The sequence below is a fragment of the Lynx rufus genome, unplaced genomic scaffold (assembly GCF_022079265.1).
Source record: "Lynx rufus isolate CCGP_SWC_20201006 ecotype Redwood Valley unplaced genomic scaffold, mLynRuf1.p SCAF_10, whole genome shotgun sequence".
In the NCBI taxonomy this organism is placed as follows: Eukaryota; Metazoa; Chordata; class Mammalia; order Carnivora; family Felidae; genus Lynx; species Lynx rufus.
In genome coordinates this window covers 13,075,629-13,096,061 of record NW_025814824.1, presented here as the reverse complement: position 1 = coordinate 13,096,061, position 20,433 = coordinate 13,075,629, and the positions used below count along the sequence as shown (strand labels likewise).

At 41.0% G+C, this 20,433-nt stretch overlaps 1 protein-coding gene across 12 annotated transcripts in view; it reads left to right on the top strand.

Moving 5' to 3' along the window:
- The window catches only part of TRPM3 (transient receptor potential cation channel subfamily M member 3), a 797,690-nt gene that overhangs the window by 624,425 nt on the left and 152,832 nt on the right, over nt 1–20,433 (top strand). For all 12 annotated transcript variants that reach the window (XM_047102096.1, XM_047102090.1, XM_047102058.1 and 9 more), the window contains one exon: nt 11,926–12,049. In XM_047102096.1, the coding sequence (XP_046958052.1) occupies nt 11,926–12,049 (124 nt within the window). The remainder of the gene's footprint in view (nt 1–11,925; nt 12,050–20,433) is intronic.

Here is a 20,433-nt window from a genome sequence, read left to right as displayed (position 1 = left end):
CATTTCCAAGAAATACCCAGGAGATGCTGATGCTGTGGGTCCAGGGACCATAATCTGAGAACCACTGGTCTATAGGCCTCCTTTCTGTGCCTGGCTCTCACCCACTAATGCAGCTCTGAGGCATCTTTGGGGCACCTCCTCAGAATTCTTGGGGCTTCTTTGTGGAAACCAGTTGACCATTAATCCACAGGACAAGTCCAAATTCCTTGGCTTGGACTGAAGACCCTTTGCATTCTGGCCCCAGCTCTCTCTACAGTCACGTCAATGAACCTTCCATTCACCAGACAACAGAACTGAATTGTACTTCCCATTGCTGCCATACACCTCTCTGCCTTAGTGTGAGATGTACACGTACATTTCTTTACCCACTTCTATGACACATCCTCTTTCTCTTATGAAAAGAAGCAGTGAGGACTTTAAAATCCACAAAGACATTTAAAATGTACTTGAGGGAGCCTTAGATAATAAAATGTCCTGGTATTTAATTCCTCTACCTTAGAGAAGATGAATTCTGAATCATTCTGGCTGATATTAGAACCTGCAGCTGCTAGAAATAGAGTGGATTAACATCTCACCCTGTGGTATCATTAATAATAGATAATGTTTGCAGCGTCCTTAATGGATTTCCATTAGATTCCCCATGCAATTCTCCTTGTTGATTATGGACTACAGGATTCATAAAAACTAAATACAACAGTGACCACCTGCTATAAAAGTTTCTTCCACCAGAGACACACTAAAGATGCATTAAAGTAGTATTCCAAGGTTAACTCAAGTCTGCACTACTGTTGTCTAGGAGAGGCTCCACTCAGCTTCAATACACTTTTTCTTTAATTGTCCTAATTGCTGGACAGCTGTCCTCTAGTTGATATACATATTTATGGTATTTTCTGGAGTTATTCCATGCAAATCAAGTGTCCATAAGCAGTGATCCCTAACGTAAGTGGTAAAAAATCAGTTTCTTTAAATTCATGAAAGCCACAGTTCATTCAGCGTCTTGGAGACAGACCTAAAATTTACAGTTCTTTAACCCTATGATATCCCTGGTATTCACCATTTGATAGTATATTTGAGATTTTCTTATCTCTAGTGCAGGGATGACAAATGGTTTTCATCTTGAGTGTCAACAACAATCAACTGGTACCGGCATCCTAGAATAATGTGTTGAGAATTATTCTGAGGCCACACTGGTGCTCAGGGGAGAGATTATTGTGATAGATTAACAATGATGCAAAGAAGGAAAGGTACACTCAACATGCCATGGGTGTCTACTTTTGTTCTAGAGTGAAGACAACATCTTATAGATAGCCCCATATATCACCATCAGGCAATCATCAAATAGCACATTGGATTATGAAGCCAAGCGAAAAATAAGAAATTTATCTGCCTAAAAGATACCTGGGAAATAGTCCATATTTAATCAACGCTGTGAAGTGCATCAGTCTAAACTGTCTGACAATATGAGGCTTTCCCTATAGGCATAATACATAGGATATCAAAAACGAGAGGCTCTTTGTTGTGGGATACTGTTTGAAGCTGGATTGAGGGACAAGTTAATTCAGCAGTTGTCTATGGATAATTAATAGGAAACACTAATTTATTATTTTTTATTTTAAGAGAGAGAGAGAGAGAGAGCATGCACAAGCAGGGGAGGAGCTAAGAGAGAGGGAGAGAGAGAGAATCCCAAGCAGGCTCTGTGCTGTCAGAGCCTGATTCAGGACTTGAACTCACCAAACTTGAGATTGTGATCTGAGCCAAAATCAAGAGTCAGATGCTTAACTGACTGAGCCACTCAGAGGCCCCAAGAAAGACTAATTTAAAAACAGTGAGGAATTAATCCAACACTAATCCATCTAAAAAAAAAAAAAAAAACAAGAAAGAAAGAAAATTACACTTGTTCTAGCATCTCACAGAGTAGGATATGGGGGTAGAAGGAATCTTTGACAAACTGCCTTGAGCGAGAATTGAGATTTACCCCACCCTTTTCCCCATACCTCTGACCCCCTTCCCAAAAGCATACTTGCAAAAGTGAAGTTACTATTTTTTAAAGCTTCTGCATGCAAGAACCTGGTCTAAACACTGTCTTTCATTAAACTCTATGGTGTAGGTAGGATAATTATCCCCATTATATAAATGAGGAAATTGAGGATGGAAGGATTACAGAGTTTCCTCAACATCTCACTGGTAGGGAGTGGTCTGCCCAGGCAAATGGGGGCCAGAACCTACGCTCCTAGGTAGGTACACCATATCATCTCTAGGAAGATGAGACCAGTAACGGCAGGAAGTTTGCTTGCCCCAGAGCTGTTATTATTTTTTTAAGTTTATTTATATATCTTGAGAGAGTGCATGCATGGGAGGGGCAGAGAGAAAGAGAGAAAAAGTATCCCAAGCAGGCTCCACACTAAGAGTGTGGAGCCTGATGCCGGGCTCAAACTCATGAACCATGAAATCATGACCTGAGCCAAAGTCAGGAGCAGGACGCTTAACTGCCTGAGTCATCCAGGTGCTCCAGGGCTGAGTTATTCTGAACAACAGCTTCCATCTCCCCCCTCCCCCACTTTGTGTCACATGCTGGTTAACTTCTCCTTTGAATAAATGTTGGACCAACCTTTAAAGCATATCCGTGAAAGAGATGCCAGGGTCTTTGCCTGCCCAAGAACCTCATACATCTAATTCCAGCTCTGATTCTCTCTTTTGTAGAGGGTCTAAACCAGTAAAAGTCTGATTATTCCTCTTTCCTGGCCACGTGCAATTATCGTTGATGGGATTTCACTTGGAATGAACACAGAAGATGTGTCTTTCCCTTTAATTTTGGAAGCAGAGAAGCTGCCTGACCATGTGTCAGTCCCTGTATTGTTTGGCAACACTTAACAATTTCTACTCTTAGCCATAGTCATAAACAATAGCAAAAGAAAGGAGAGAAATTACAGATGCATAGCCAACACTGTTGAGGATTTTTCACCTGAGCGTCCTGCTAGTTTCTGCCCAGGGTAAAGTGCTTGGCAGTCCTGTCTGCCTCAACAGCAGTTCTGTCGAATAGAACTTTCTGTGATGATGGAATTGTTCTCTGTGCTGTCCAATAGAAATATCTGTGATGATGGAAATATTCTGTGCGTAATCAGATAGCCACTGAGCACTTGAACTGTGACTAGCGTGACTAAGGATTTGAATTTTAAATTTATCTAGCTGTAATTCATTCTAATTCAAATTGCCAACAGCTACCACATTGGATAACTTAGCTCTAGTATTTCTGTAATTGAGTTCCACCAAACTGGGAACCCTTGAATGTCTGATAGATTTTCAATATTGACATTTTCTCTTTGTTTTTTTTTTTATTAAAATTAAAAAAATTTTTGAAGTTTAATTATTTTTGAGAAAGAGAGACAGCATGAGTGGGGGGAGGGCAGAGAGAGGAGACTCAGAATCTGAAGCAGGCTCCAGGCTCTGAGCTGTCAGCACAGAGCCCAATGAGGGGCTCGAACTCACAGACTGTGAGATCATGACCTGAGCTGAAGTTGGATGCTCAACCAACTGAGCCACCCAGGTACCCCTTCCTTTTGTTTTGAAATTACATTCTTCATCCAACCAACATTATGTATTCCATAATTCAACAAGTATTTTTTGAACACCTACTCTGTTCCAGGCACTGTTTTAGGCCCTGGCAAAAACACAACTGTCTACAGAATAAACAAAAATTTTTGTGATTACAGAACTTACATTTTAGCAGGGTTAGATAGATAGTAAGTAATGAACATAATAAATAAACACATTTTATAATGTTTTAGAAAGTGATATGCTATGGGGAAAGGGAAGGGTAAGGGAATCAAGGTAAGGGGGTGGTGGAAAATCTGTCTTCAGCACCTTCATGAAGATTGAGAGAAGAGAACACATAAGTAATATCGTGTACAGTTCATGCATCCAAGGAGTTAGGCCAGCTAGGATTTTCTAAGATTAATCTGACTTTATGAAATGCCACACATAAAATGCCTAGCACAAATCTTATCTTAGAATAGATACTGTGTGCCTCTCTTACAACCCTCAACCCCACTGCACCACCCCCCTTCTGTTTCCTTTTGTATGTGTATCTGTGCCTTCTGTTTTACCATATATAGCTCAAGATTCTAGAGTGGATTTTTAAAAAGTAAAATAAAAAATAAATAAATAAAAGTAAAGAACAAAAGTAAGAAATGCTCCCTCTGTGGGTGGCAGTAAATGAAATTTTTTTAACAGACTGTATCCTCCAGCGTGCGTCCTTCCCAATTGTAGGCAGCTTCTCTAGGATCATTCTAACTGCCTCACGTGACTAGATAGAACCCTCAGGAAAAGCCCAGGTGAACCACTTGTCTAGGGTACTTATGAAAATAAGATTAGGGGTACTATTTTCACTGGTGTTAGCTGGTAGAAGCCATTTGGATCTGGAGTTAATCCTCAAGAAAAAGTTGGACAAAGTCATTCCCTACCCACTTATTGGTCCCTTCCCAATGTCCCTTTTGTATCTTCCCCCAACTTTCTATCCAACTAGTACTTCCTAAAAACCATCAGCATCAATCAGCTACAGTTAGATGTGAGTTTCACGTAAAACATCACTTAACCTAAGAGTTACTCTTAGGCCTTCTAATTGTTCAACAAAATATTTGTTTGCCTTTTAACTAAATAAAAGGAACTTTGGGCTTCTGAGAAGCTGGGGAGTAACTCTGGGGAGGTCGTGGATCCTTGAAACCACATTATTCAGGCTCAGTCTTCTTACACATAAGATATAGAACATCCTGTATCAGGGATAAAAACAGAGGAAATCCCCACTTGTATCCAGTCATCAAACAACAATTCACTAACTTTGCATAACCACACTGAGCTGAGCCTACATGTTTATGCTAGTATAGTTCATTATCAGAGATTCTTCCTGATTCTCTTCTCCTCTAAGTTTGGCTCTGATGTTTCTTTAACAAGTTAGTTTCCCTCTGCAGGCTCCAGACTCTTCATCTATAAAACTGCGGCTCCTAAACTGTATCATCGCTTTATCCCAAAGCTCAAATCCCTCAGCTGGATTTTCAGATTAGCAATATACAGAATCCGAAATATCAAAAGTTGAGATGTTATCTTACTGGTGATGAGAAAGTATTGTGGGGTTTTAAGAAGGATGTGCTGGAATCATGTCTGCTTTGTAGAACAACCATTCAACCAACTGTGTGGAGTGCATTAGAAGAGGACAGAGAAGAAACCAGTTAGTGGTCTGTTAGTACCAACTGAGTAAGATAGGAGGAGGGCCAAAACGAAGGTAGATGGAGAAATAAGGTAAACTGAAACAATACTCTAGGAAGTCAGACTTCTCTCTAGCTTTTGGCAGGTGCTGCTGTTGTTTTTCCTCTCCAAACAGACCACGAAGTGCGATGAGGGCACCAAGAAAATACCCCCCCCTGTTTTTGGTGTGACTTAACCTGGGCATTAAGGTTGACCCAAGCATGCACACATTTTACTGAAGATGTGCCTTGCATACTGCATTTAACAGGGGCAAAGTATGATGACATATGTCCATGGAAAAAAGGCTCCAGCCATGTGCCCAAGGCCCCAAAGAAATAGCTAGTACATAGTACACACTACATAAACAAAAATAGGCAGCTGAGTCAAAAGAGGAAATATTTGCAAGCTCCATGCTGTGAGTCAGTAGTAAACATTTTGAAAATACTTCTGAGTGGTTAGACTATCACTTTTAAGGAAAATGCTGGTTCGCATAATCAGCTGTTAAAAGAAGAAAATGCAAAGTAAGACCACTGAAGATGTTTATCATTAAGATGTGGGGGAGATTGATGCTTTTTAATGTCTCATCTGAACAGAATCACTTGATGGATTTGCTTGTCTCCAAGATGATCACCATTGATATATTCCTTCTCTGTATATTCATGCTTTCCTTCCACCAAGAGATGGAGTCCATTTCTTCCCTCCTCTTAAATCTGGGTTGCTCTTAGTGACTTGCTTGATTAATTGAATGTAAGGAAATGACATTCTGGGACTTTTGAGGTTAAATCAGAAGTTTTAAAGTTTTTGCCTGGGTCTCTTCAAACACTCTCTTGGAATCCTTCATTTGAGAGAAGCCAGCTGCTGTGTAAGAAGTCCATCCACCGTGCAACCACCAGAGAGAGCAATGCCAGCCAGTCCTCAGTTCTTTCAGCCATCCTAGACTCGGTACCAGACAAAGGAGTGAAGAAGTCATCGTGGACATTGCATCTGCAGCAGATGCCATGTGGAAAAAGAATGGAGCCCCAGACATGATCGGTTAAGCCATTATAACCATTCTATCCTCTCCCGAGAGGACCGAGATATCATGGAATAGACATGAGTCCCTCGCCACTCTGCCTGAATTCCCAACCCATAAAATTATCAACACAATAAAAAATGGTCTTTTACATCACTAAATTTGGGGGGGGGTGGTACGTATTAATAGATTACCAGAATATATGGCATACAACCCTATGAGTTCCTGGAGTTTAGGACTAAATATTATTCATCTGTCTACTTCTAGCATAGTGTCTGACACGCAGTTGGCACCAGTATTGTTTGTTGAATGAATCAATAAATAGATGTATAGATGTTTGCATGGAATATTTGCAAGACCCCGCAATAGTAAAGCCTCCTAAATCTGCTATGTGTCTTTATTTCCCACATGTAAGAAAGTACTGGTGATCTCTGACTTCCCTGAAGTGGGAAAGTTCTTTCTCCAGCTTGGATTGGGAGTGGCCTCATACTGTTGGGCTCACCCAAGGGTGCAGAACACTGTTGGTCTCAGGAGGGAGCTGTGTATTGCACACAAAGGGCCCAGCAGAGGCCATGCTACTTAACAATAATGAATGTCAGTGACCAAGGAGCCATGTGGGACTGTGTGTTAATAATAGCGAATGCTTACATAGGACTTGCTATGTATCACGCCCTCTACAAAGATGAACTGTTACTAATTTACTATCCACAAGTCTATGAGATAAGCACTCATAATTTTCATTTTACATGTATGAAAAACATGACACAGAAAGACTGAATAGCTTGCACACGATCATATGGGTAGCAAGTGACAGCTTCACTCCAGACACCCTGACCCTGGCAACTATGGTGCTTATTTGTTTACAATGTTGTCCTTCCTCTCTGGGAAGAATCGTACTATTGCTTGTGACCCCAGAGTCGTAGCATTTGGGAGGAAGGGGTGATGTCTACTAACAAAGAAGAAAAAGAAAAAGGAGGAAGAGGAAGAGAAGGGGGGAGGGGGATAGGAGAGAAGGAGAAGAAAAGAAAAATGCCAGTCTCTGTAAACTTAGGCAAAAAATGTAAACTTTTTGTGTCCTAAGGTTACATTTAATGATTTGCTTTGGCTTTAGCAAATGACAAAATTTCATTTTTCTTTAGAGCATTAGAGATTGTCTGGAAAATGATGCCTTTTAAGTACCAAATTGTGGTATTATTAATGATATTTTTTTTTATTTATGTAGGTAAAATTTTCTCATATTGTGTCTGAATAAATTAACCGAGCGTGTCTTTGGAGGGCAGGAAAAGGGCTTCACTCCTCCAAAGCCATTAACCTAAGTCTAGCTCTTTGTGTCCCACTGAATTCTAAATGCATTTTCTAATTTTTCAATCTAGGAATGAGACTCTGATATTGCAGGTAATTAAAGTCATTCTGAGAAAAGTGTGAACACGTGGGTTGTATTGCTAGCATCTGAACAGAATGCTAATAGCAAAGTATGGGAAGTTCCTTTGGTTACTTCCAGCCCTGGATGAACGTTGACCTATTTCAGATACTTCTGTGACTCATCCAAAAAGCTCCAGATCACAAGTTCAGCATTTAAATGGAGACACAAATGCCATAGTATGGAGATTTTCCTCACTTCAATGACTACCCTTCTAAATCAAGAAACATTCTAATTTGAGGTATACCAAAAATAGCATTGGGACATATGGAAACACAAATTAACAGCTTCTATAAATAGGCACCACTTTGTCAAAGACCCAATTCTAAAACTAAAATTTTATATAATACTATGACCATGTTTTGATGTCAAGAAATTTTCAACCACTATTCAGGTTCCATAAAAAGAAATCTAAAAATGGGCTTATTTCTATTTTTTGCTATTTTTTGCTATTTTTTTAAATATCACAATCAAGATTTTTAAATCATTCCAGTGTTGTGCAGAAGAAAAAAACATGGGAAGAGCTAGGAAAGCAATAATTTCAAGAAAGCAGGCTTCCCAGTATCCTACAGAATATGGCTACAAAGTAAGAAAGGGTCCTCAGAGAAGACAGAGGCAGCCTTTGTGCCAAATACAAAACATCTCATTCAGCAAAGCAAATACTTGTGAAAAATTAGAAGCAAATAGAATCTTCAGCATCCTAAATGCACTTTGCCATTGTCCTCTGCTTTCTCCCTATCTTCTCCAAACTCTTCTGGTTTCCCTCAGATGCTCTATCAGAAAAAAGAAAAGCAAATTTCCTACAACAAATATATTTAAATGTCTACTTCCAGTGCAGATGATTAGGAAACCGGAAAACATATTTATAGGTTGCAAACTGTAAAAGCAGCACCATGAAAGAAAGCTGAATTCAGCAGACTTGACTCAAGCTATGTGACTTGGTACAAATCATTTAGCCTCTCTGGACCACAGCCTCCTCTTCTGCAAAATGGAATTACCACCTGCTTCTCTCTCAGATTCTTATGAAAATCAAGTGATATTATCTCTGTAGCCCATCATGTGTCATAAACCACGATATGCTCTGAACACATCAAATGTTATACAGGATCTTGTTTTGAAAAGTTATTAAACTCTTTCTGCAAAAAGCTTAGGACCTGATACATATTATTTCTTTGTCAAAAGGGGGAGGTTTGCAAATGTTTGTGAGCTTTTAAAGTCAAAGAAGCATCAAAAATGTGATTTTCCTCTTGATGGAAAAAGAACTAAAGCCAAAATAACAGTTATTTAATGTTTAATGAGTAAAACTTAATGTTTTGGAATGACCAAATCATCTTTGTCCCACCTAAAACCACTCACTCTGTTCCATCAGTGACAGGCATCCCACACTTTGGAAAACCAACCTGGAGAATCTTTATAGTTCTAGTAGTAGAATTCTGGGCTCTTGTTGCTATAGGATTTAACCAAAGCCACAACTTGATTCAATTGCAAAATTGAGCTAAAAAAAAAAAAAAAGATAAGATGCTTAGCATCTTTCAGCTCTCCTCACCACTAAAACCCACAATTAGCTAAGTTGCACAGCATTTCTCAGTGTTTACAAAATGATATATTAGATACAGATGACAGATCCCTCAAACAGTTAATGACCTCAGGGAACTGGGAATTCACTACAGGTGGTTAGCAGTGGAAAACAAATTTTGAGTTGTTATCAAAATTAAACACCTGCAAATGAATGATTAGATCTATCAAGTGGCTAATCAGGAGAGTCTCTTCCTCTGTTGTTAATGGTGTACAACATTTATGTACACTTGATACTGCAGAACCCTCTAGACCCATCTGCATGGGTTGCCTGTCAGGCAGATACATACCCAGTTATGACTGCTCCTGTCTTGACTCTTCAAGGAAATTGGCAACACAAATGTGATCGTGTCACTCTCCAATGGCTTCTCATTGCCTGTGGATACAATCCAAAATCTCTAGCACTATCCCAAAAGTTCCCCATGATCTCATTCTCACCCCTTTTGCAGCACCATTTTGTTTCACTCTTTCTTTTGCTCTCCAAAGTTCTAGCCATACTCACCTTTTATTTTCTCAAAACTGGACTTGTTAATGTTGTTTCCTGTCCAGGCTGTTCATACTGCCAAGAATGCTCTTACCCAGCTCCACCACATCCCTGATCATCCTAATGTTAATTTATTCTTCACGTCTCAGCTTAAACAGTACTGCCTCAGAGGGGTCTTCCTTGTACCCCCTAGGTTCGATTACATTCAGCTGTCACAACTTCTTTACTTCTTTACCACTGCCAATCACACTTGAATTGCTGATTCGTGTCTTTCTATTCTACCTGTGTGTAAGCTCATTGAAGGCTAGAAGTGTATATATCTCGTCTATCCCTATAGCTCTGGCATATACCACAATGTCTGGCACTAAATAGACATCACTAGGCAATTGTTGAATGAATGAGTGAATCAATTAATGAATGGTTTCAGATTGGTGTACACCTAAGGCCACAGAGTCCTCCAGAATGATCTAGTAATCTTGAGAGGATCTGGTATTTTCATCTTCTTGTGGACAATTCTCTTTTTTTAAAAAATGTTCATGGGGGGCAGAAGGGGTAACCCAATCTTCCATTGAGCTAAGTGACGTTCCAGGATCCTTGGTATAATCCTGTCATGAGGCATGCACCCTCCTCAATGTAGGGGACCATAATGTCCAACCTAGTGGGCTTAGGTGATCCTCACACAATCCTGGGGCACAAAAGGCCACTGATATGAAATATCCTCAAGCCTCCCATCTTGGTTTCTTTTAAGCAACAAAATTTGTTATGCTTTCACGTAAGAGAAAATTTTACAATTTGCTTCCCGAGTAGCCACAGTGATGAAGAGAGTCCAAGGTATAGTACACTTGGTGTAATAAGAGACAGCATGGTGTGATGGAAAAAGTAATGGACAAGGAATCAGAAGAACTAGATTCTGGTTCTGGCTTTGCCACTTATTTGCTGAGTGAGTGACCTTAAGCGTCTGGCTCTTTCTGACTTAAATATCCTTCCCTTTTAAATTGTATTGACCTGGAACACCTGGGTGGCTCAGTCAGTTGAGTGTCCAACTCCTGATTTCAGCTCAGGTCATGATCTCACAGTCATGGAATCAAGCCCCACATGGAGCCCCATGTTGAGCTCCATTCCATGCTGGGTGTGAAGCCTGCTTGAAGTTCTCTCTCCCTCCCTCTCTGCCCCCCCCCCCTGCTTGCACATGTGAGTTCTCTCTCTCTCTAAAGAAAAAAATTGTACAGACCTTTAGCCTACAGGGTTTCCATAAGCACCAAATGAGATCATTATATTTACTATCGTATATAGGATTTTCTGGTACTTCAATTATGGGGAAAATTATAAAGCTGTAGAATTCTAGGCAAAGTATGATAATTTTGTCATTGTTCCTTGAAAGCAGTATTATCTTCCTGATTTTGGACAGATTCTATTAACAGTAGAGTGATTTTTTTTATTCCCTGCTGTCTGATGGCTGGTAAAGATAGCCCAGTTCTCACCAGGCTAGTGTGAGCGGAGATAAAGTTACAACAGGTTCATCTTCAAGAGGTAACAAAGCAGTGATTGGGTATGATGTACCTCCCTTGCTCTCACTCATTCTTCGATAGCCTGAAAAGTATCTCTTAATAAAGTGTCCATATAAAACCTCCCGTAGATCACGCTCTTCTTGGATATAACAGAGCCAATGCTCGACATAAATGACGACCTGAATCATAGGCCAGATAAGCTACCTACATGAAATGATTTTAGATAAATCATGAGTCCTACTTCTCCTCATTGGTGCTCAAATTACTTAGATGTAAGCTTTTTTCCTCACAATTAGAGATGAAGTTTAAATCTTCATATAAGTCACACAGTAAATTTTTACTAAGATGCTAATGAGTAAGGCTTTTTTTGATAACGGCACTTGAGGAAGAGGGTATTAGACACATGCCCTATAAAAGAAAGAAAAAGACAGACAAAAATAGAACCAAATTAATCTTCTTGCTTTACTATTTTAGGTTCTGAGACATTCAAATAGATTTATTTTTAAGTGCACTGCTTTTTTTTTAATTATCACAGTCGAAATAACTATTGCAAGAAAAATAGAGGAACAAATAACTCATCTCTAAAGTCAGTCCTCACAATGCTTTCTTGTGTTCTAGAATCTTTCTCAGAAACATGTACTGAACAGGAGCCGGGTTGACCTGTTGTTGACATTGTTTTTAATTACAGACTTATCAATGAATCTCTGAGGGACCAGCTGCTAGTGACCATCCAGAAGACTTTCACCTACACTCGAACCCAAGCTCAGCATCTGTTCATCATCCTCATGGAGTGCATGAAGAAGAAGGAATTGGTATGTAAACAGTGTTCCCCCATGAGTGGCAGAGCCCTCTCCATATTCTCTTCGTCTGTTTAACCATTTTCTTGAATCACACACCAACTGTTTTTTATTTCCAGCCAAGCTCACAATGTTCCTCGGGCTCCATTGGCTCCTGTAGCCTCCTTCCCTCAGTAGCTAAGACACTATTTTTTCTGCCCAGATTTAATGAAGTGTGTGCAGCAGGGTTTCAACATCCTACTGAAGCTCATCCGAATGCTTCTGATTGCCTCAACCAAATGAGTTGAAGAGAGAAAATAGGTTTCCTTCTGGAAAATGCTTCTCTTTGGGGTTTCACTTTGCTTGTGAGTAGGGAACCACTGATGTGCTTATTGTCAAATATCTTAGTGACACAGGATCCAGGTTAATAGGCTACCTTATACAGGTAGAAAAGGGAGGGATGTGCCCATGGAATGTTGGAAACTTCCGTAGCTTCTGAAGTGTCCTCCAATAGCTACTGAAACCTTTCTTACATCTGGTAAAAGTGTCTTGCAAATGTGTCTTGCAAAAGTGTCTTGCAAATCACAGAGACCTTCTGTTAGAGTGAACAGAAATAACATGAGCTAACATTTAACGAGCACTTGCTATGTGCCAGGCAGCATGCTAAATCTTTACATGTTTCAATGCCTGTGATCTTTACGACTGTCCCAATAAGAGAAGTATGATTATTATCCTTACCTTACAAATGAGGAAATGCAAACTCACCTGATTAATAAATGAGGAACCAGGACTCAACACCAGTGGTATTTCATCTCTGTGGGAAATGCTTGTATCAGAAGCTGGCTCATTGAAGCCAAGGTAGTGGATCGCCCACTCTGAGAAGATTCCCTGCAAGCCTCAGCAATCAGAGACTGTCCTGAGAGGTCATTTAAACCCACCTGCTTACAGGGGAGGTCAAGGAGTATCTTAAACCTGAACAGAAGCCTCACTCACATTTTGAACCACCTCATGGCCATGTGGGCATCCTGGGCTGATTATCTCTGGGGACACCATGGCGGCACTTCTTCTCCAGAGGGACATCAGGGCCAGACCCTGAAGGGTTCAACCATCTGGAGGCAGATAGGGTGGGGAGGGGTTGGAGTGAGCCACTTTCAGCCAGCTCCCCAACTAGACCACAAGCTCCTTGAGGCATGAGCTGGAGCCATCTTGCTCACGATGGTATCCCTATGCCTAGGACAGTGGCTGGCACACACACAGGCTCACAGAGACTGCCAGGAGGGAGGGAGGTGAGGGAAGAAGGCAGTTTCTGAGTATGAGAAACCAAACATTTAGAAGAACAGTACTTGATTCAAGTAAGCAAGACCCATTGTTGGAAAGCATCCACATGACCTTTGTGAGAACTTTCAGTGCCTTACAGGTTTGGGGTGAAAGTTTCCACCTCTAATCCTTGAGTATGCATAGACCCAGGTAGTCTGGCCATCTTGTATAGAGAAGCCAATACACAGATGGGGTTCATAGCCATGATGACTGATCCCCTAGGAGAGCCTCTGTCAACTGACTACTGGCAATCTGCCATCTTGGACGTGGCTGCTCAAGGAGGTTCAGTTCAAACACTTCCTCTAGCCTCAAGGAGGTGCATGTACCACTGAGCTCCTGCCTGAGTCATGGAAGATGGTTTTCCTGCTGACTGTGGCTATCAGTTTTCCAATGCCAGCTGTGAAATCTTACCAGAACTAGCTATTTCAGCAGTCTTATAAATTTCCTAGAGATGCAGTTAGGATTAAAATTCAAGGAACCACTTGGAAGTCATAAAACCAAATGAGAGTGAATGTGCTTCTCTGGATATTTCATAGGACTGTTCACCAGGATTCTGCCCAATAATCGCTATGTCGCTTCATCATGACTCCTGCTGAAAAGGTCGACCGTATTTTAGTGACAGATATTTCCTGCAAAATGTGTGAGGTGTCCCTCGCTGTAGGCGAAGGCAATGCAATCTTAACGAGAAATAAATTGCCCTTATCTGCACATCTGGGCAGAAATCAGGATTTTAAAAATCATAAGTGTAATTAAAAGAATTTTCATTTTGGCGAGGCTGTTTATGTGCATAGACAGTATTAGATGCTTTATAAAGGATGTGGACCTGAGGTAGGCATTTCTTTTCCTCCTTTGGAGGGGAGCAGGGGAGGGAAGTGAGGTGGGAGAGGAGAGGAGGGGTGCACACAGCCAGGAAGAGCCACACTGGGGCTGTCCTGATGCAGAGCCCAAGAGGCTTCTGCTCTGCACTCTGCCTTGCTTCACACACACAGCACAGACGTTCACATGGAGCTCCTGTTCACTCTTGAATCCTTCAAGTTTCCTTTATTCCTTTAGCAAATGAAGTGGGATATAATATTCTGAAGTCAATCTAACCCTGGCCAAGTTCAGCGAAGGGATTTGGCCCCAGAGCTGATCTGACATCTTTCTCATCCTGGCATCCTAAAAGCTTCTGTAATAAACAAGTGTTCTAGGCATGCGTAGTCAGCTTGTGCAGCTTGGGTCTCTGGGCGGTGTGGCCTCATGGAAAACATTTCTTGATGGGCCTCTTGTGTTGGTACTTTCTATTCATTTCATATAATTCTTGGAGAGATTTATTTCTCTTCTTGGGCCCAAACAACATCTCAAAAAACTGTCACCTTTTGAGAAGCTCTATCCCCCTACAGCCCTACCTTTGAGCCAAGCTCCCTCGCATTTGCTTCCCACACTCAGCATTCAGCGGTATAAGCCCCATGGTATGTGTGGCCCTAACCAAGTCGCAGTGGAGGAGGGCACCCACTCCGGGACCCGTTCACCACCTTCTGTTTTCACACCGACAGCTCCTTCCATCTGCTGTCCTCCTCTCTCAGCTGCTGGACCTCACAGGGGCCAAGGCTGTCCATTTCAGCACCACCTCCCCCCAGTCACACGTGGGAGACACATCTGCATTCAAAACTGACACTCCTCCGAAACCTGAGACTTTAACATCCGCTCCCCACTCCAAACACAACCACCCTCCCTCCTGCACTCACCACTGTTATTTCATTCCTATGGAACTTGAATACCCAGCTTCTCTGTAATTTGCTAATCTGAGGCCAAACTCCTGAGATGATCTACACGAAAGCATAGTGTAGGGATGTGAGGTTTTCTCTGCCCGGTGCCTAGTTGAGAGTCCAGACTATTTCTACCCTTCCCTTCCCTTCCCTGGGTCCTCTCACTTAGCCACCCCTCTGCCCTCTGCCTGTGGGCCTGATCCTTCTCGGTACCATTCCCAAAGCAAATCATTCAGTTCTTACCAACCTTCTTTTATTTATCTTCAGTTGAAAGCCTCTTCTGTCCCTTACAATCGCTGTAAACCTTTATCATTGTCATCTCCTGACTGCCTCATGAGAACCTTTGCATTGCATTTCACAGTCTTTATGGTATGGCTGCATGAGCATCCTGCTTCCTTTCCAGCAGCAGTTTTCACGTACAGTAGTGATTCTGGAGTCTAGAAGCCAACATTGCAACCGGGCTATTAAGTATGCTTATCCAGTCCATCAATTCTGGATGTGCAGGAAGGAAAATAAACTGATGTGTCTGTAAACCTCATCAGCCAAGAAGCTTCCAGGGATGCCACAGAGAAGAGGTGGCTTGGGGAGAACTTGAAGGGACCTGGGATCTGCTTGTATTTGAAAGATGATGGACATGTAACTTGAGAAGTTAAACTTAAGGAATAGGTCACCGTTTCGTCCTAACAGCTGAAGCTGCGGCATCTCGATATCATCACATTCTCACTTGGGGAGGTACAGAGAAAGCCAAGGACCTAAGAGCTTGTGCTAATGGAACCAATGGAAGCAATGATATTGGGTCATTGGGTTTGCTTGTCCCTCTTCTTACTCCCCGCTCTATCAACAGATGTTTATCAAAAATCAATTCTGGTTCTTTCCCCTTTCATTCACTGTTCTGACTTCAGTTATAATTTTGAGAAAATTCCCAACCGGTCCTTGTCTTCCTCCAGTCTCCTGCATTTTCAGACTCCATGCTCTCACCCGTGCCCTCATTCTTTCTTGCCTAGACTATGGCTATTCCCTGGGGAAGGCTGGTCTTCCCTAATCCAGTACCCTCCACGAATCCATTCTATGCACTGAGGTGTTGGCAAACTTTCGGGGTTTCTGTGCTGCATAAAGTCTCCGTCACATATTTTCTTTGTTTATTTGCTTATTTATTTTTAAACAACACTTTCAAATCTAAAAAGCCATTCTCCACGTACTGGCCACCGGAAAACAGGTTATGGGTCATATTTGACCCGTAAGCTGTGGTTTGCTGGCCCCTACAGCATAGTGATGCCAGATACTTCTTGTTGAAGCACAGAATCAATAACACCACTCCTCTGAATGCAAAGTGTAATGTTCTGCTGAAATTTCTAGTCTTAAATTCTATTTCTTTTTTATGGACCCTTCATGCTAACTAAACCAGTCTGCTTGCAATTATTATTTTATTGCCTGCTTCCCTGCGTTTGTTCAACTTAGACCTCTCTCATTAGCCATAACCAATTGCCAAATACATACTTGTACACGAATGCACAGGTGCACAGCACACACACATACACACACACACAAACACCTAGAATACATGTCACTCCATTATTGCAACTCTCTTGTAGTACTTATCATTTATACCTTAAGTTATTTATATATATCTCTGACTTATGTGAGACCTTAGGAACAGAATCTGTATCTAATTCATTATTGTGGTTTTCCTGCATTCACTTATCCCTTATCCTTTAGTAGTAGAGCATATATGTAGCAGACACTCAATAAATCTTTGCTTAATGGATGAGTAAATGAATGAATTCAGATGAATATGCATTAGTGGGGAGAGATACGTATTTAGTATCTGTAAAGTGCCTTAAAATCTCCACTTATGCATTGTCACATCTCCTTAGGAGTCATAGATTTGGTTGATGGACTTAAGTTTGATTCAGGGCCACCTGCTTAAGTTATGGATGGTATTCTAATGTGGTGGTTATGAGGAGCAAGCTCTAGAAGCAGACAAACTTGGATTCTAATTCTGGCTTCATCATTCAAGTGCTTTAACTCCATTAAGCCCCAGGACTGTCCACTTTAAAAGGGAGTGATAATAATACCCATCTATTCTAGGATTTGCCACACTTCTTCCTTATTCATACAGATTATACTGCGATTCTTTAAAACATACACACACACACACACACACACACACACACACACACACACAAGATAAATCTCACGATACCAAAAGGTCAAGACTGACTCAAGGGTTTTATATGCCAAGTCCAAGTCCAAGTCTAAGCAGCATGCACACGTCACTCACATAGCTTCCTATTCTTGCTTGACGTCCCGAGCTCCAGAGCTGATGAATCTCTCCGAGATGCTCGGGAAGGTAGCAGAGGGGTGTTGTCTGTGCCTGACCAATGAGTCTCTGGAGCCCCAAGTCTGCTACCTTCCAACACAGGGAGATGCGTTTCTTAATAAGCGCTTATTTAAAGTCTATGCCGATATCCCATTACAACTTCTGCCACATTTAGGAAACTGAGGGACAACTCCGCCTTTTCACAGATTCATAAAAACCAAGCAAACATGACTTCTAAACAAAGAGGTTTCTTCTCTTTTTGGGGACAGGCCTCTCATATGCAGGAAAGGATCACAAAGTCCAAGATGTTCCTTGCTTAGAAAAATAGAAGCTTAGGGCACCTGGGTGGCTCATTTGGTTAAGCATCGAACTCAGATCATGATCTCACTGCTCGTGAGTTCAAGCCCGGCATCGGGCTCTGTGCTGTCGGATCCTCTGTCTCCTTCTCTCTCTCTGCCCCTACACTGCTCACTCTTTCTCAAAAATAAATAAACATCTAAAAAAAAAAGAAAGAAAGAAAAATAGATGCATGTCAGACTGTTAAGACTGTTAATACCATGGGCAGGTTGGTATTACTTGGCAGGTTAAGAGGTGTTCCTGAAGACCCCCGTGACCCTATGGCCCTAAGTTACCGAGACAATTAAGCATTTTAGCACGTATAAAGAATGCTGGCACAGTGTGTGGCTCCCAAGTAGAACTCGATAACTGTCGCTATAATTACATTTATTCTATGAGTAATGATAGGTACTAATTTGAAATAAGCTAATAAGTCCTAATAAGACAGAACTAATTCTTAGTCCTGGCTAAAGTTGTCAGTGAGGCACAGTTTGACCTCAAGGACCTGTCACCCTGACTTCACAACCCAGCTTCCCTCCTTTTGCTCATCTTGATGGATGGAGAGTACAGACGAGAAAACATACGTAACCTCCCAGGGTCTTCCCTGTTGAACACCAATGACCAAACAAGCACAGTAGACTCCTATGGTCACAAGGAAAGAAAAACTCTTAGAGCTGAAAAGGGGCTTTTTAGGCCAAATGGCTGAAGGTCATAGAGTCATGTATCAAGTGCAGAAAACAGTTCTCTCCAACACAGTGTTTACGGAGAAATGGAAATGCTCTTTGAGATAGATGCTGAATTGTACCTAACTCCTTTTAAGTGCGTTCAAATGTCATCTTAACATAACTGAAGTCTAAATATTTTAAATGAGATGGTGGGAAGAGGATGTAGAAGAAATATCGCTCCCCTAAAGTTGCTCTCCGTACTGTGTTCTCAACACACAGGAGGTTGCAGGTTGATTTTTGAAGGTTCGGAAACTCTTTTAGGTGATTAGAATATCACTATTGGGGAATAAAGATGATGCAGCTTTTGGAATCAGCTTGCTTGGCTTCAAATCCCAGATTTTCCATTCAATACACGGCACTTTAATCTCTAGATGCCTTTGTTTTTTCCAGAAAACTGGGATAATAATTGCATTTATATTTTGAGATTAATTATAAGAATCAAGTAAGTTAATATATACAGATAACATAACAAGCACTCAATAGATACTTTTATTGTAACAATGATGATGTCAATGGTGTTGATGTCTATAGGGCACTTCATATTTAACAAAGATCATCTTCCTGTCACCCTGTTTGATACTACAATGAACCTTGCTGGGGTCACGATTACTATTTCCATTTTATGGAGGGAAACCAAGACTCAGAGACTCACATGACAGCCTCAGAGTCATGTAGCTAGTTAGGGGCAACAAGACTTGAACCAGGAGCCTCTTTCTGCAAGGCCCAAGCAGTTTCTACCATATTTCAGCTGATTCCATATTCCAAATATCAGGTATGACCAAGTTAAAAATGACTTTGAAGTCGGAACCCATTTTCTCTCTCATTTCTGGAATAATCTGAACAAATATTTATTAGACTTCATGATTCCCGGAACAAAAAGAATACATTGTTGGTTGGTGTTCCTGGAAGGTTCTCTCCCCTTATGTAGCAGTCATCATATGCTTACAAGGAAACTGTAAGCACATCCAGGCCATTCAGTACTTCTGCATCAAGGGCAAACTGAAGTTATTCTTTTCCAGGGTAGTATTTTAGTCAGACTAACTAGAAGCCCCTCAATTAGAGATCAACTCACACTATGTTCTTCTCACCAAATATTCATTGAGATGAAAAAGAAATTTGAAGGAAATGTCATTAACCCAACTCCTTGCCAAGACAGCTAATAACAATGCTAATACCTTTCATCTTACATAATGTATAATAACACCTTATAGTAGACAAAGTTCTGTTGCATTCTTTGTATCATTTGAGCTGCCCACAACAATGGGGCAAGAATTATGTCTATGTTTCAGTTAACAAGAAAAATTAAACAAATCAGAGAAGACTACAGGAGTGTACAGAAATATGCCACTTGATTTTCATCCTCACTGTCAAGGTCTCAGACACTCATAAACAACAGAAATGCCACTGACCTTTCCCAGCCATATTTATCAAAAATTGTCAGTGGATTAGAGGCTATAGAAAAGCACAGAAAATACTCTCTTTATGAATAAAAATGAATTAAAATAATATAAATAAAATGTAAATACACAAGAAATAATCATATTATTGTACTCCCTCTAAGGGCTGACGTAATTACTAAATAATTTCCCTGACAGTTGTTTTGGGTTTCAATTCTAAGGTGGTCTTTCTAGAGACAGGGTTTCAGAGACTCCACATCTTGCCTCCACTCTGCCTCTTAGGCCAGGGTCTCACCGTGTTTGCCTTGATCAATGGTCTCTGCTTGGCCTCACCACCAGCAGTCTGTCCACCCCCCACTGACACTCAACTGCCAAATGACACCTTTTGAGGAGACACTTCTATAACATAACCTCCCACCCAATCAGAAAACCCTACTGCCCTAGACAGTGTTTCCCAAAACGAGGAATGCCGATTGCATATGAGGCTTTTTCAGGAAGAAGGCAAATTAATATTTTATTTTAAGAGGCATGTTCTAATTTGCATTGATATTATAACTAATAACAAGAAAACACAAAA